At 33.7% G+C, this 15157-nt stretch overlaps 3 protein-coding genes across 3 annotated transcripts; 2 read left to right on the top strand and 1 right to left on the bottom strand.

The window, feature by feature from the left end:
• The first annotated feature begins 343 nt into the window (after positions 1-343).
• On the top strand, positions 344-4374 carry LOC120265945 (autophagy-related protein 18a-like). The gene is made up of 4 exons (XM_039273894.1): positions 344-1132; positions 2763-2964; positions 3536-3662; positions 3904-4374. The coding sequence occupies exons 1-4, from the start codon at positions 383-385 to the stop codon at positions 3992-3994; spliced, it is 1170 nt and encodes a 389-aa protein (XP_039129828.1). The 5' UTR covers positions 344-382; the 3' UTR covers positions 3995-4374.
• A 969-nt stretch (positions 4375-5343) lies between these two features.
• LOC120264408 (60S ribosome subunit biogenesis protein NIP7 homolog) lies at positions 5344-7806 on the top strand. The gene is made up of 2 exons (XM_039272220.1): positions 5344-6001; positions 7664-7806. The coding sequence occupies exon 1, from the start codon at positions 5413-5415 to the stop codon at positions 5938-5940; it is 528 nt and encodes a 175-aa protein (XP_039128154.1). The 5' UTR covers positions 5344-5412; the 3' UTR covers positions 5941-6001; positions 7664-7806.
• Positions 7807-8511: 705 nt separating this feature from the next.
• On the bottom strand, positions 8512-14789 carry LOC120264432 (dephospho-CoA kinase). Its single transcript, XM_039272247.1, has 3 exons — positions 14650-14789; positions 13017-13162; positions 8512-9165 (listed from the first exon to the last, which is right to left on the bottom strand). Exons 1-3 carry the CDS (start codon positions 14755-14757, stop codon positions 8721-8723), a joined length of 699 nt encoding a protein of 232 aa, XP_039128181.1. The 5' UTR covers positions 14758-14789; the 3' UTR covers positions 8512-8720.
• Positions 14790-15157: the final 368 nt, after the last annotated feature.

The following is a 15157-nucleotide window of genomic DNA, read 5'->3' as shown; positions in this document are numbered from 1 at the left end:
AAGTTTTTAAATCACTGTAATTAGTGCATATTTTTGTATTTATCTATCTCTTATACTTATATGTTCCTTATTGCTTTCGGACAAAAAAAAAAAAAAAATTAGAATATGATCAATGCTTGACAAGAGTTTAAGAAGATATATATTGTCTCTAACCTTATTTTAAATACTAGTTTTTCGTACGTTTTAAAAATGATAAAAATATAAAAACACTATTATCATAAAACCCTTGGCACATTGCAAATATAAAAGAAGTTATAAGACAATAATAAATATATAACACAGGGGTTTAAGTGCAAAGTGTAAATCTTAAAGTTAATCATTATTTATTACATAAAATTCCCATAATAAACCTCAAAGCTTTTGCCCTCGTCTTCACTCGTCAATGGCGGCCGTCTCCGGCACCTCCGATCTAAACCCTAATCCCAATCCTCTCCCTGAAGACCACCGTGAAGAGCCCTTCCACGCCGACGTCCCAACCCAAAACCCTAGCTTGCCGAAGCTTCTCCACCTCTCCTTCAATCAGGATGATAGCTGCTTCGCTGCTGGCACCGATCATGGCTTTCGGATCTACAGCTGTGACCCCTTTGTTGAGAAATTCCGGCAAGAATTCAATGGAAACGCAGGCGGGATCGGGATTGTCGAGATGCTCTTCCAATCCAACATCTTTGCCCTTGTCGGCGGCGGCGATAGCCCGCACTGCCCGCCGTCGAAGATCATGATCTGGGACAACCAATTGTCGAGGTTCATCGGCGAGCTTGGTTTCCGTTCTGAGCTTCGCGCTGTGCGGCTGCGCCGTGAAAACATCATCGTCGTGTGCCATCAGAAGGTTATTGTCTATGATTTTGCGAATTTGAAACTAGTGAAGGAGATTGTGACCTTGCCCAACCCGAAGGGGCTTTGTGAGGTGTCTCAGCAGCAGGGATCGCTGGTGCTGGTGTGCCCTAGCGCGCAGAAGGGGCAGCTCAGGGTGGATCACTTTGGGTCGTCGCGTTGGTCCAGGTTTATTGCCGCACACGATTCAAGCATTGCTTGTCTTGCTTTGTCGCTGGACGGGGAACTTGTTGCGACGGCGAGCTCCAAGGGAACACTCGTCCGGGTGTTCAGCACTGCTGATGGATCGCTGCTACAAGAGGTAGTTGAATCTTTCATGAAATTTTTTTGAATTTTTTTGACTGATGTTTAGTCAGGGGTTTAGGGTTTTTGCATAATTTTGGATGATAATGATATTGAGGGGAAATTGGAAAATAGTTTTTGTTGAATTTTTATGAAGATAATTATTGTGACTTTGATGTTAATGGTTGATGGTTATGGTTTTGGGGTAAACCTTCATGATAGAAATTTAATTGATGTTCACGGTACATGGTTATGGGTTTAGGGTAAGCTTTCCTTTTAGATAATTGTGGATGATAATGATGTTTGAGGATAATTGGAAAAGTTGTTTTTTATTGAAATCTCATCTTTTGAGTTGTTATCAATTTGATATTCATGGTTCAGGCTAAAACATCATTATAGAGATTTTGGTTTTCATACATAATTTTGGATGATGATGATGTTGGGGGAGAGTTAGGAAATAGTTTTTGGAAATTCCATCTTTTGAACTTTTGTGAAATTCATGTTTCAGGTTTATTTTTTAGAGTTTAGGTTAATCGTTCATGATAGAAATCTAATGTTAGTGCATAATTATGGATGGTAATAATGATATTAAAGGAACTTGGAGAACAATTCTTATTGAATTTCCTTTTGAATATATGAAGTGAACAATTAATTCGATCATGCTTCTATTGATTGAAACACACTTCGCCTTTTACAGCAAAATCAACTTAATGAATTAATTGAAATTCAAAGCTAAATAAAGGAGTGACTAGCTCTTGATTGAGAGAGAGCAAGTTTTGGGGAGGTTTATGTGTGTAACTATATTTAATTTTCTACTTTGGCTTCATAGAGGCAGTAAGCCCTACCAATAAAGTCGAAAGGAATAAAGGGGTGTAATTGACCATTAAAAGGGCATAGTCAGCTATTATAACCATTCTTGCAAAAATCATTTGAAATTAGGAGGGAGGGGGACTCTTGTGTTGGGCTTGTTTTGGTTGCTATATTGAGTGCGATGGTTTTTTGAAAGATTAGTTTCATTGAAACAAATGTGACATAGCTAGTTACCCTGCTCTTGTTGTATTGTGTTGCACTGGAGTAACAAATATGGCTCAAGATTTGGCTCTTATTAACAGGACATGAGCAAAAAGCATAGCATGTTGTTGAAGAAATATTATCTCTGTACATTTGATTATGGTAACTAATGACTGATCTTCTGAAAAAGATCATCCATCTAAGTATTCTAGGGTTATTGCTGTTGCACCAGTGTTTTGGATTAATTGCTCATTTATCCAAAGAAGAGAAATTGGATGTAAGAGATAGTTTGTTAATAAATTTTGTGACTTTCATTAATTCAAACACATGGAAGTGTGTTAGCAGTAACAACATGCTTTTTTTTTCCATGTTTTGCCTTGGATTATTCATGACTTGTGCACTCTTGCCATTTGTATCTCTTCAATGATACAATCATACTGAATATCTAATTCAATGAATTTGGCATAATTCTTTGTTTGTATACTTGTGTATGTTCTTTAAGTAGTTTTCTTTTTGCCATAATATTATTGCGTCTGTTGTTGTTTAATGCTGCAATATTATAGCATAACAATTTCTTGATTTTATGTATTCTTGAAAGGCGGTGCTAAACAATGTGACTGTTGACTTTGTTTATTTAGCTAAGAAGAGGTGCTGATAGAGCAGAAATATACAGCCTCACATTTTCTGCTGATAGGGAGTGGTTGGCGGTCTCAAGTGACAAGGGAACCGTCCATGTATTCAGGCTGAAGGTTAATCCAGGATCAACAGAATCTGAAGCACCTCCTTCTTCAACAGAACCAAATGCTTCAGCTTTTTATTCATTTCCCTCTCTATTAAAAGGTAAGAATCGTTGAATATGCAGAATTGGAATGAGTTCAAAACTAACCTTACCCAGGGATTGAATTGGTAAAAGATTACTAACATAATTATTATCATGAAATTGTTATTATTAGTGCAAATCATGGAGCATTTTCGCATCTGTTAATTCATGAATGGTGCTGACTTGCAAGAAGATGAGCGAAGATAGTATTAATATCACAGGCCTTTGGTCTGTTTGAGTATTTGTAGGAAATATGTGCTTGAATATGTACTCAAATAAAGCTGACTTTCCTCCTGTCTACTAGTTTGTTCAAGAGGAGAGTAAATAAGGAGAAAATGTTGCAATATGGTTGTGGAGAGTATGAAAGCATAACTGTCTTCTAAACTCAGAATGCCTCCATCCAATCAACCATGCTGTTGGTAGAATGGGAGTTTTGCATTTATTTTTTTGGTCATTAGGTGTTTGGTAGGCCCTTATTGGAATAATTTTGTTCACATTTCATCTACACCACATTTAAAATGATACTGTATATTTCTCGTGAATTGGTTTAATATGGATTTGACTCTGTTGCCTTTCTGTTCTTTCCTGCAGGAGTATTGCCGAAATATTTTCATTCAGAATGGTCATTAGCACAGTTCAGATTGCCTGAAGGTTCTCTCTACAAAGTAGCTTTTGGTCACCAAAAAAATACTATTGTTATTTTGGGTATGAATGGAAGGTATACAAATACAACCCTAGTCATCACATGCCAAGTCTTTGTTCTTTTATCCAATAATGTCATTTAATAGCAATGCATGTTGCATTTATCCAATCTGAACTCCTTCCAATTAAATGAACAAAGTGAAAGAAAATATCCAAGTTTTTCTACACACTATCTCCTCCAAAACACAAAAATTACATATTATTTCTTGGTACCTTACTTGAATTTCTTACATTGTGGATTCAACTGGTTTTTGCAGCTTTTACCGATGTGAGTTCGACCCCGTGGCTGGTGGTGAGATGAAGCAGTTGGAATGTCACTTTTACCTAAAAACAGAGGAAAACCATTAGGGATCTGGAGATGAGTATTAATTATCTCTAATTCATCTTGATTTCTGTTTTGGAAATCTTTTGTTCAGAACCATGCAAAAATGTTGACCTAGAGTTTTTAGGTCTTGCCAACCTCTTGCTCTATTGGCACGGATTTTCTCGCATAAGGTGTTTATCCAAGACAAGTTCAAAACCTCGCACCATGCAGTGTGAGAGCACAGGTGTATGTTGAGGGATTAACTCGCCTCTTGTGCACATTTCTGACACGTCAAAAAACAATTTTTAGGTCTAGCAAATATGATGTCTCCTAGTGTATATATATATTAATCAGGTCTACCCTAAACCTAAATTTATGTGTACAGACAACTTTTAATCAGATCAAAATTGCAATTTATCTGTTCTATTTTGTGCTAAATATGCTTTAATTCTGTTTTTTGTTCGACATTTTTGGTGGTGCTTGTCCAAGCATGTGAATGTTTCTTGCATATGCAAGTAATAGGGAAACCATAGAGTTGAATGAATGGTGATTTTATAAGGTTGTAGCAGTGAAATTTGCATAAAAATGTTTAGGGTTATATATATGGTAGGGAATTTTGTGTGTATGCCCTTATAAGCACTGGTCATTGCATGTATACCCCTGATAAAACTTGAAATTTATAACTACATTGTATGTGTGTGTGTATATATATACCTTTCTCCCTGTCAATACTCAATAGTTGATAAAATGAATTAATAAATATGGTACAGTAACACCTTCATCTAGGAGTATTTTAAATATTATAATTTTTTTTTATTACATACACTTTATTTAAAAAATTAATTTTTTTTATTTTACTGGCCAAGTGTTCTTGGGTTGAGGGGTATATGCATAAAAGAAAATTGTTCTTAATGTTAAAAGTATACAAACACTTTAAATTTTATTAGGCGTATGTATGAATCTATGATTGATATTTGAAGAGACATACATGCAAATAAATAAATAACTATTTAACAAATATACATCATTGAAATCTTGAATTACAAATTTACATATGTATACCTTAGACTATTGGGATTTTTATATACAATTTTATGATTAAATGTAAAAATAAATAAACATCTGAAACTATCTATGATTTCAATGGCATTAATAATCATCCTATTCCTAGTAAGTGGTAATTAGTTAAAATACAAAATCAATCAAAATTCCAAAGAAAAAAAAAATTAAAATGCATTAATAAGTTATCACAAGGGTTTTCTCTCTCAAATATAACAATTTCAAGGGGTTTTTTTTTAAAAAAACCACCGATTCTTTTGGGCTGGATCGCCTTATTCTCCAACCCTGGCCCATATAAAAGCCCATTTTTCCAAAAAAACGAGAACAAAACCCTCGTCTCCTCCCCCAAAACCCTAATCGCCATTGAAGCTCCATTGAGAGCTCGAGAGAGGAATCGGAGACGATGAGGCCACTGGACGAGAAGGAGACGACGGCGGTGTTCGAGAAGCTCTTCAAATTCACCGGACCAAACCTCAAGCACATCGTGGAACGCCCCGCCACCGAGGGCCCCGAAGACGGCGGCGGCCGCTACTGTTTTCGCCTCCACAAGAACCGCGTCTTCTATGTCAGTGAATCTCTCGTCCGCCGCGCCACCAACATCTCCCGTGACCGCCTCGCATCCATCGGCACTTGCATCGGCAAATTCACCAAAGGCGGCAGCTTCCGCCTCACCGTCCAGTCCCTGGATCTCCTCGCCGCCCATGCTCGTCACAAGGTCTGGCTGAAGCCCACCTCCGAGCAGTCTTTTCTCTTCGGGAATCCTGTTCTCAAGGGCGGGCTTGGGAGGATAACTGAGAACACCAAGGCTGGCGATGGCGTCGTTGTCTTCTCCATGTCTGATTTGCCGCTAGGGTTTGGGAGTTGCTGCAAGGTCAGCGCAGGATTGCAGGAAAGCAGAAGTGAAATCTATTGTTGTCAATCATCAGTCTGACATTGGGGAGTATCTCAGGATGTCTGATGATATCTGAATTTCCACAATCAATGGATTTAGGGTATGAATTCACATTCTTCTTCTTAATTTCACTGAATTTTCTTTGATTAATTTTCAGCCTTTGCTCTGAACTCATACATTTAATCTTAATTTTACTGATTTTTTTTATTATTATTAATTTTTAGTCTTTGTTCTGAACTTCATTGGATTTTTCCTGTAGAAATAGCACTATGTGAAATTCTTGATCAAAAAGTTTTTTTTCCCCTTTTGTTTTGTTAATCTGTATGTTTATTCATTAGTTAGATGATGGTATGAATAATTCGATAAGTTTCCAGATTTTATGAAGCTATACAGCTGAAAATTTTGCAAGGGATATGTTGGGTTAGGTTTATGCACATAATTATCTGCAGAAATAGCACTATGTGAAATTCTTGAATCTTGATCAAAAAGTTTTTTTTTCACTGTATGTTTTGTTAATCTGTATGTTTATTCAGTAGTTAGATGATGGTATGAATAATTCGCTAAGTTTTCAGGTTTTATGAAGATATACAGCTGAATATTTTGCAAGGGATATGTTGGGTTAGGTTTCTGCACATAATTATCCGCAGAAATAGCATTATGTGAAATTCTTGATCAAAAAGTTTTTTTTTCCCCTTATGTTTTGTTAATCTGTATGTTTATTCAGTAGTTAGATGATGGTGTGAATAATTTGCAAAGTTTTCAGGTTTTATGAAGATATACAGCTGAAAATTTTGCAAGGGATATGTTGGGTTAGGTTCCTGCACATAATTATCTGCAGAAATTTTATGATAGTGTGGAATCAATGTTATTACATCTATACCTTGTAAAAATGGCATCATGCAATTTTAAATCCACATTTTTCATTCAATTGTGAATGATGATAGGAGCAATGTTGTGAGATTTGGTGTTTTATACAGACATTTTTTCAACTGCGAATTATATAAGGGATGTATGCATTTAAGCACCTTTAGGGCATGTTTGGCTGCTGCCTTAAGTATTTATATGGGCTTGTAGTATGGAAGATTAGAAAATTTCCTTCATGCATGATGCTTAGCATAATAAAGATAAATTATTTTTGGAGACTTTGAGAATGTCATAAATGCATTTTTTCTGGGGAATATATATAAAGTGCATCTCTTATCAGTGTGGCAAATAAAAGTTGTTCGTGTTTCACAGTTTAGAAGAGGATTGCCATTGTTTAGCAAAATCTCGAACTTATGGAGTCACACACTAGTACACTAGTACATTGAATTGGGTGTTGTATTTGTATATATATCTTTAAGCTTCAAAATGTGTGACGTTCTACATATTGTCTTGTTTGCTTGCACTTTTGCTATAAATCCTAGTCCAGATTATTATGATTCTGTGCTTAGTGTATCAGAAAACGTTTTGGCCTTTAACATTTAAATTGTGGTTGATTTCTTTTCCTTCTTTATGTTTAGTCTTTCTCATTTTTTAATTAATTTGGTGAACTTTTCATCTTGTAGTCTCTTGGTAAATAGGCTTTCTTTCTATATGAGAAATGTTGCATGTTGCTCAAGTAGGACAATGAACACACACACACACACACACACTAAATATATATATATATATATATATGCTTGTCCAATTCTTTGTCCTACTGAACTATCTTAGTGCTAAGTGTTTAAGTCACTTAATTGTCTTTATTCTGATCATAAAAGCAACCTTTGAACTTTCCCAGATATTATTTTCAGCGAAGCTGCCGATTCAACTGGTTTTCGCATTTGCAGGCTTATTTATGATTGAGTTGCATAGGTTGCATTTCTGCTGGTAAGGTTTTTATAAGCACTCTTTAATATGTCAACAGCATGTCCAATTTTGCAATGTTTCATTTGTCATACCTTTGTATGTTTTTTTAATTCGTAATAGACACAGCTGCTCAAGATTATGAGAAATGTTTAGGGTTGCTTTTACATCTTTGTGCTTGCTAATGTTTAACGCCCAGGGAATATCTCATTAGTTAATTCAACTGTGTATTTAATAATTAATTTTTTTAAAAAATGGTTCATATTAGTCAAACATCTGTTATTAGTTTAAAAAAATGTATTTTTAATTTAAAATATTTAATTTTAATTAGTACGAGTTAAATTAAAGTTTGATGATAGCAAAATTTCTCTTTAGTTCAATGCTTAGATTAAAAAAAACTAATACTCTCATCTTTCTCGTTAATTTCTAATGATCCTACTTCCACACTCCTAAAATTATATTGGTATAAAAATCTTTGATAACTACCAACAACTAAATAATTTATGGATAGACAGAATATATTATATTTTTTTAGAAGTGTGAGCAATGATTATGCGCGCATGATTCTATTGCGTATATGTCTAAATCACGCAGCAAAAATCACGTGTACATCTTTGTTTTTATTTTTTTAAAAAAACATTTGATAACTAAACTAGTGATTCGATACTTATCTGATTTATCTAATAATATTCTTAGTTCAAAAGAACTTGCCAGGGGCATGGATCATAAAGAAAACTTAAAAATTAGTTAACAACAAAAACCTTCTCTTACTCTTCAGATCAATAATATCAAAAGAGCATCAATACGTGTGGCCTTAAAAGCCAAATATCTAGGATTAAGAAATATAATACAAATAATAAACTGACTATAAATTACAAAACAAAAACAGTAAGAAAGAAGATGAACAAAGTTACAACATTGCAGAGTGGCTTCAAACCAGAATAACTCTGACCATCCAGAGAATTTAGATTAGATCATTCTGATCATAATACTTATAACCGAGAAAAATGTTTCTGTACTGCCAAAACACCAACAGCAGCAGATACAATAACCGAAACAACACCGTTTCTAGAGACGATAAATTCCGTCCATTTCAATGGACTGGTCACCTCTTTCAGTACCTGTTCAAACTGTGCCCTTGTTTCATCCAGAGATCCAGAGTTATCAATTATAATATTCGCTTTAGTCCTCTTAAGATGAAGAGCCATCTGAGCGTTAATCCGATTTTTTGCCTGATCTTCGGGTATTCCATCTCTCGTCATGAGTCGTTGGAGCTGAGTATTTGGGTCAACCCATACGACGATGATAGGCTTTGTAAACCGGTCCAATTTAGCTTCAAATAAGAGTGGAATGTCGAGAATGATTACTTGAGAACCCTTCAACCAAAGTTTTACAACTTCCCATAGAATGCCTGATGAGATATATGGGGCTAGTAACCTGCATAAGGTCTAAAGTCAAGAAGCTACAAAGAAAAAAAAATTTCAGGAACGGCAATCATGACTAATGCTTTCACATTTAAATGCAAAAGTTCTCCAAAGAATCAAGATAGTGGTGAAAAGAACCAATCATTCTTAGGGGTTACAGTATCTTAGATGCTCATACTACTTCATCAATTTATTACACTATCACCCATAACAATTATATCATAATATGAGACCTATAAGCATTTTATCATCTTCCATGGTCCATGATTTGGCTTTTTTAATTGGTTCTTCATGTTGTTTTTTATCTAGAACAATCTTATCAATCGCTAGCTGTATGAAATAAAGAGGAAATTGGATGTTAGAAAAATGAACATATTTATGTTGTATTTTGTTGATCAGCATAAAAACATCCATAAAAAATTTTGGGGTCATTAGCAAGAATTGAAAAGTCACTTATTTCTGCATTTGGTTGTTGACTTGCCATATGCTCGGATTAAAAAAAACCCAGTCTCAAAAACATGGCATAATCAATGAAAACTTGATTGATTTTAAACATTTGGATAAACATGGGGAAAATTTTGTGAGTTTAGATAATTTTGTTAATTTTGAGGATATTAAAAATTTCGCATATTTGGTCAAAAGAAAGAAAATCAAAATTTTTTGAGAATTTGTAAAATTATTTGAAAAATTCAGAGTTTGAGAAGATGGAGAACTGTTTGTATTCATAATAGAGTAGAAAATTTAAAGATGAAGAAATAGAAAAAAATATAAGTTTTGTTTGAGAATATAATTGTGTTATGGAGATGACAAAATTTAAAATACAACCCTTGGATGGATACAACAGTTCAAACATTTGAATTAAAAAAAAAACATTAAGGGGTTGTTTGGTTACCTGCACTATGTAGTAGAAAGTAGAATGTAATGCCGTTAGAACATGTTTGGTTTCATTTGTGAAATCGCTTTTACGTGTAAATGCAGTTTTCTGATTTATGTATCTTTTCATGCATTTCAACTTACAGCAAATTTTGTTGTAAGTTGAAATGCAGAGAAAACATTTCGTAAATTAAAATCACCATTCTTCACTCTCCAATTTATGCATTAAAAGAAAATGAAAACTTACATATAATCAATTGTTAGTATAATTAAACTTATACTTATTTATATTTTATTAAATTTATTTATTTTTATTTAAAATATACCAATTTGTATTTAATTTTAATTAAAAAAATATTTTTTATATAAAATTAAAGAATTTTATATATTTTTAATTTAATAAAATTATTATTAAATTAATTAATTAATTAATTTACATTAGTGTTAAGAGTGGATGGGGAGAACTAAATTAATTATTTAGAGTTAGTGTTTAATTAAAGTTTCTTATTATTATTTGACTTAGTTATTTGAGTTTCTGATTATTATTTTTAAATGTAATAAATACTTTATTAAATCATTTAATTAGTTTAAAAATTAAATTAAATTAAATTAATTATTTTAGTTTAAATTATTTTTTTAAAATGCATTAAATAATTAATAATAATACAGTATATTGGGGATAATCTTACCCCCTATACTTACATGGTGACCATATCTTCTAACTTACATCAAAACAAACAAATTAAAAGTAATGCAACATTTTCAGTTATAGCAAACCAAACAGCAGTGATGTAAATAGAAATGCAGCATTTTTACTTACACTGTAATTTCACTTACAGATAACCAAACAGCCCCTGATTCAAAAGAGTGAACCACATTAACATTTGAATTAAAAAAATATATTTTTTTAATTTAATAGAATGTGGTAGTCTTACAGATTGAATAGTTGATGGCCATGAGCGCTTAGTGGCCACAATTTTCTCATTCCATTAAAAAAGTGACTATTAAGTGTTTAGTGACCACCAACCGTTTAGTATCTAAGACCCACTACATACTTTTAAATTAAAAAAATATTTTTTTTTTTAATTCAAATGTTAATGAGGTTTGTTCTTATTAATTTTTTTTTTTTAATTCAAATGTTTAAACCGTTGTATCCATCCAACAGTTAGCTTTTTTATTTTAAATATTTTTTTATCTCTATAAATACATTCACATTCTCAAATAAAACCCACATTCTCTCCACTTCTTCGTCTTTACATTTTCTACCCTGTTATGAATAAAAATACTCCTCCATTCTCCCAAACTATGAATTTTTCAAATAATTTCCAAATTTTTCATTCTTTCTTTCTTCTACCAAATATGTAAAATTTTAAATATTCTCAAAATTCACAAAATTATCTAAACTCACAAAATTTTTTCTCCAATTTTTTTTTTCCCAAATGTCTAAAATCAACAAGTTTTTTTTATCGTTATCACATGTTTTTGGGGCTAAGTTTTATTTATTGAATGGCAAGTCAACAACCAAATACAGAAAAAAGTGACTTTTCTAATTCCTACAAACGACCCCAAAAATTATGATAGATGTGTAATGATTGTAAATGAACTAACCCCTTTAGTCCCACATCAGCTATGAGATGGACTCCTTGTGTGCATATAAGTGGTGAGCATCCTTCACCACTAGGCCGGTCTTTTGCGACACGCTCTCCTCACCACTGTGCGCATAGATCAATGCGTGCGTTGAGAGTCGATGTGGGGCACGACTCATCGAGTTTGATCGGTCGCGGCGGGGAGGGTTCTCGACCAGGGCCAGCTAAGTGCAGCGTTGGGGCACTGGACGAAATCTTGTTGGTCGGCGCTCAGTTAACCGGATCGACGAGGGCATCAGTGTCTTGATCGGTGGGGTAATGTAATAATTGCAAATGAACTAACCCTCTTTAGTCCCACATCGGCTATGAGATGGACTCCTTGTGTGAATTCTACGTTGCATTGTTATGCACACAAGTGGTGAGGAGAGCGTGTCACCAAAAGACCGGCCTAGTGGTGAAGGATGCTCACCACTTATATGCACACAAGAAGTCCATCTCATAGCCGATGTGGGACTAAAGGGCTAGTTCATTCTGCAATCATTACATTACCCCACCGATCAAGACATCGACGCCCTCGTACCCGATTAATCTGGCGCCTCGACCAACAAGATCTCACCAGTGGCACTTCACTCGACACCCCTGGGCCGCAGTCGACCCGACTCGGTCGAACCCTCCCCGATCGAACCCTCGCGCGGCCGCGACCCGACCAAACCCGACGAGTCGCGTCCCCTACATCGACTCTCAACGAAAAGCACCATTGTTATGCACACAAGTGGTGATGAGAGCGTGTCACCAAAAGACCGGCCTAGTGGTGAAGGATGCTCACCACTTATATGCACACAAGGAGTCTATCTCATAGCCGATGTGGGACTAAAGGGGTTAGTTCATTTGCAATCATTACAAGATGTTTTCATGTTGATCAACAAAATACAACAGAAATAGGTTCATTTTCTAACTCTCAATTTTCCCCTTATTTCACACAACCAAGGATTAATAAAATTGTTCTAGATAAAAAATAACATAAAGAACCAATTGAAAAATACCAGTCCTGTACCATGGAAAATGATAAAATGTTCATAAGTGCATGGCTTACAATTTTTTTTAATATATTATTTTATTAATAAAATTTAATATTTTATTAAAAATAAATATATTTATAATAAAAAAATATATATAATGTAAATAGTTAAAAAAATTGAAGGAAATAATTATAGTTTTCCATATTATGATACAACTATTATGTAAGATAATTTAATAGATAAGTTTAATGGATTGGTGAGGTGACATAAACATCAAGCTCTAAGATAGTATAACCAGTAAAGATGCCCTTACTAGATATATGAATATAGTTCACATGAGTTTGGCCTTTTGACATGCAATATGATGCAATTACAAAAAGAAATACCGGTTTAGCAGTTGCCGTTTTTCTGGATCGGCAAAGACTATTTGTCCGAGAAGAGCTCGATCAACTTCTCCATTCTCCAGTAAAATACTATCACCAAAAGCTGCTACAACCTTTTTCCACCCACCAGTTCCTTTTCTTAACACATTCTGCCAAAAGGTTCAATAGCTACCAATAAATTTGGAGACTAAATATAATCAATAATAATAAGTGCAATGCATCCATATTAAACCTTGCATTTCAGGAAAATAAGAAACAAGCTTGATAAAAAGGGTGGATTACTCATCTATAAGTTTTGCAAGCAAAGGAAATCATGATACATTATATGCATCAAACACTTGAGGTACGATGATTTAGTAACCAATGATGATTTGGAACTTCAATTTTCCGACAAAGGAAAATTGAATCGAATTCAATTATGTTTCTGTTAAGCCTCTAATACACAGAAAGTAATCACTTCTCATCTTAACAGTCTATATTTTAAAAAAAAATGAGAGCTTGAATTGAAATCAATTATGTTTCTCTTTTTAACAGTTAAGCCTCCAATTTACTCTGAATTCGAAAGACTAAGCATTAACTACAGAGAGAAAAAAATGGAGACTTTAATTGAATTCAATTGCACTTCCATTGTGTCCCTAATACACAATAAAATATATATATAGAGAGAGATATATAAACTTTAGTTGAATTCCATTGCACTTCTATTGAGCCCCTAATACACAACAAGGTCAAGCGCTCATCATGTTTAACATATATATATATATACGAAGTGCAATTCAATTGCACTTCTATCAAGTCCCCACTACTACACAATGATATATATATATAAGATTTAGTTGAATTCAATTACGCTTCTATTGAGCCCCTAGCACACAATGAGATAACACAATGAGATCAAGCGCTCATCATGTTTAATATATATACAGAGCTAAATTCAATTGCACTTCTATTGATTCCCTACTACTACACAATAATATATATATAAAGTTGAATTCCATTGCTCTTCTATTGAGCCCCTTATACACAATGAGATCAAGCGCTCATCATGTTTAATATATATATATATATATAATATATAGAGAGAGAGAAAGAGAAAGAGTTGAATTCAATTGGAATTCTATTGAGTCCCTACTATTACACGATAATATATCTTTAGTTGAATTCAATTGCGCTTCTATCGAAGCCCCTAATACACAATGAAATCAAGCGCTCATCATGTTTTACACACACAAAAATCGGAGCCCTAGATTGAATTCAATTGTGCTTATGTTGAACCACTAATTCACTCTTAAATTAAGCTCTGTTCTGTTCTTCTTGATCATAGAGTTAAAAACAAAAACAAAAACACAAAAGGAAAAATGGATTGAATTCAATTGAGCTCCTGTTGAGCCTCTCATATACTGAATTCAAATACTCACCATCTAAATTCTATTGAAAAGTCAACTGAACCCAAAATGACGATAAAAATCTAAATCAAGACAAGATCATCTATACAAAGAACACATAAAAAATCCAAGTAATAAAGAAATCAATGAGAAAATTAAAATCTTTACGCTTTGAATTGAAACCGAAAACAATCAACGACTTGAGGATTCATCAAAAGGGGAAAAAGAAAGAGGATGAATTGGAGAAATACTCTGGCGACGATGTCTGCATCGACGACGGGAATGCCTTCGGATTTGAAGAAATTCGAGATGGTGCTCTTCCCTGATGCTATCCCTCCCGTCAATCCCACCACCCTCATCGATCTCTCTCGCTCTCTCGCTTTGAGAGAAAACCCTAGAATTGGAGAGAAGAACAAATAGAAAACCCTAGAAATTGTTACCATTTTGTGTTTATCCCCCTGGAAAATCCTAAATTGTTTTTAATTGTTTTTTTGTAAATATGTCCATAAAAGAATGTTTATATTTTTTATATTTGGAAAAATTCTAATTTTCTTGTATGCCTAAGAGTCTAAGCTTACATCTACCCATTAAAATATTATTTTTTAAATATCTATTGATCTTAAAAACGTAGGTGTCACACTACTAATATTATAAAATAACCAAATAATAAAATAATAAAAAAAAATTCAAAAAGTACAGAATCAAGATTTTAAGATATAAAATTTACAATTTTTTGTATTTAAAGAATACTAAAAAAAT

The sequence above is a fragment of the Dioscorea cayenensis genome, chromosome 7 (assembly GCF_009730915.1).
Source record: "Dioscorea cayenensis subsp. rotundata cultivar TDr96_F1 chromosome 7, TDr96_F1_v2_PseudoChromosome.rev07_lg8_w22 25.fasta, whole genome shotgun sequence".
NCBI lineage: Eukaryota > Viridiplantae > Streptophyta > Magnoliopsida > Dioscoreales > Dioscoreaceae > Dioscorea > Dioscorea cayenensis.
The sequence above is the reverse complement of the archived record's forward strand: the minus strand, read 5'-3'. Positions and strand labels throughout refer to the sequence as shown.

Excerpts from the sequence above, each read along its gene's own strand:
- LOC120264432 (XM_039272247.1), bottom strand. The coding sequence starts at position 14,757 with ATGAGGGTGGTGGGATTGACGGGAGGGATAGCATCAGGGAAGAGCACC. Across the intron at positions 13,163-14,649 it reads ATGCAGACATCGTCGCCAGA|AATGTGTTAAGAAAAGGAAC; the intron begins GTATTTCTCCAA and ends ACCTTTTGGCAG. Across the intron at positions 9,166-13,016 it reads AAACGGCAACTGCTAAACCG|GTTACTAGCCCCATATATCT; the intron begins GTATTTCTTTTT and ends GACCTTATGCAG.
- LOC120265945 (XM_039273894.1), top strand. The coding sequence starts at position 383 with ATGGCGGCCGTCTCCGGCACCTCCGATCTAAACCCTAATCCCAATCCT. Across the intron at positions 2,965-3,535 it reads ATTTCCCTCTCTATTAAAAG|GAGTATTGCCGAAATATTTT; the intron begins GTAAGAATCGTT and ends TCTTTCCTGCAG. Across the intron at positions 3,663-3,903 it reads ATTTTGGGTATGAATGGAAG|CTTTTACCGATGTGAGTTCG; the intron begins GTATACAAATAC and ends TGGTTTTTGCAG.
- LOC120264408 (XM_039272220.1), top strand. The coding sequence starts at position 5,413 with ATGAGGCCACTGGACGAGAAGGAGACGACGGCGGTGTTCGAGAAGCTC.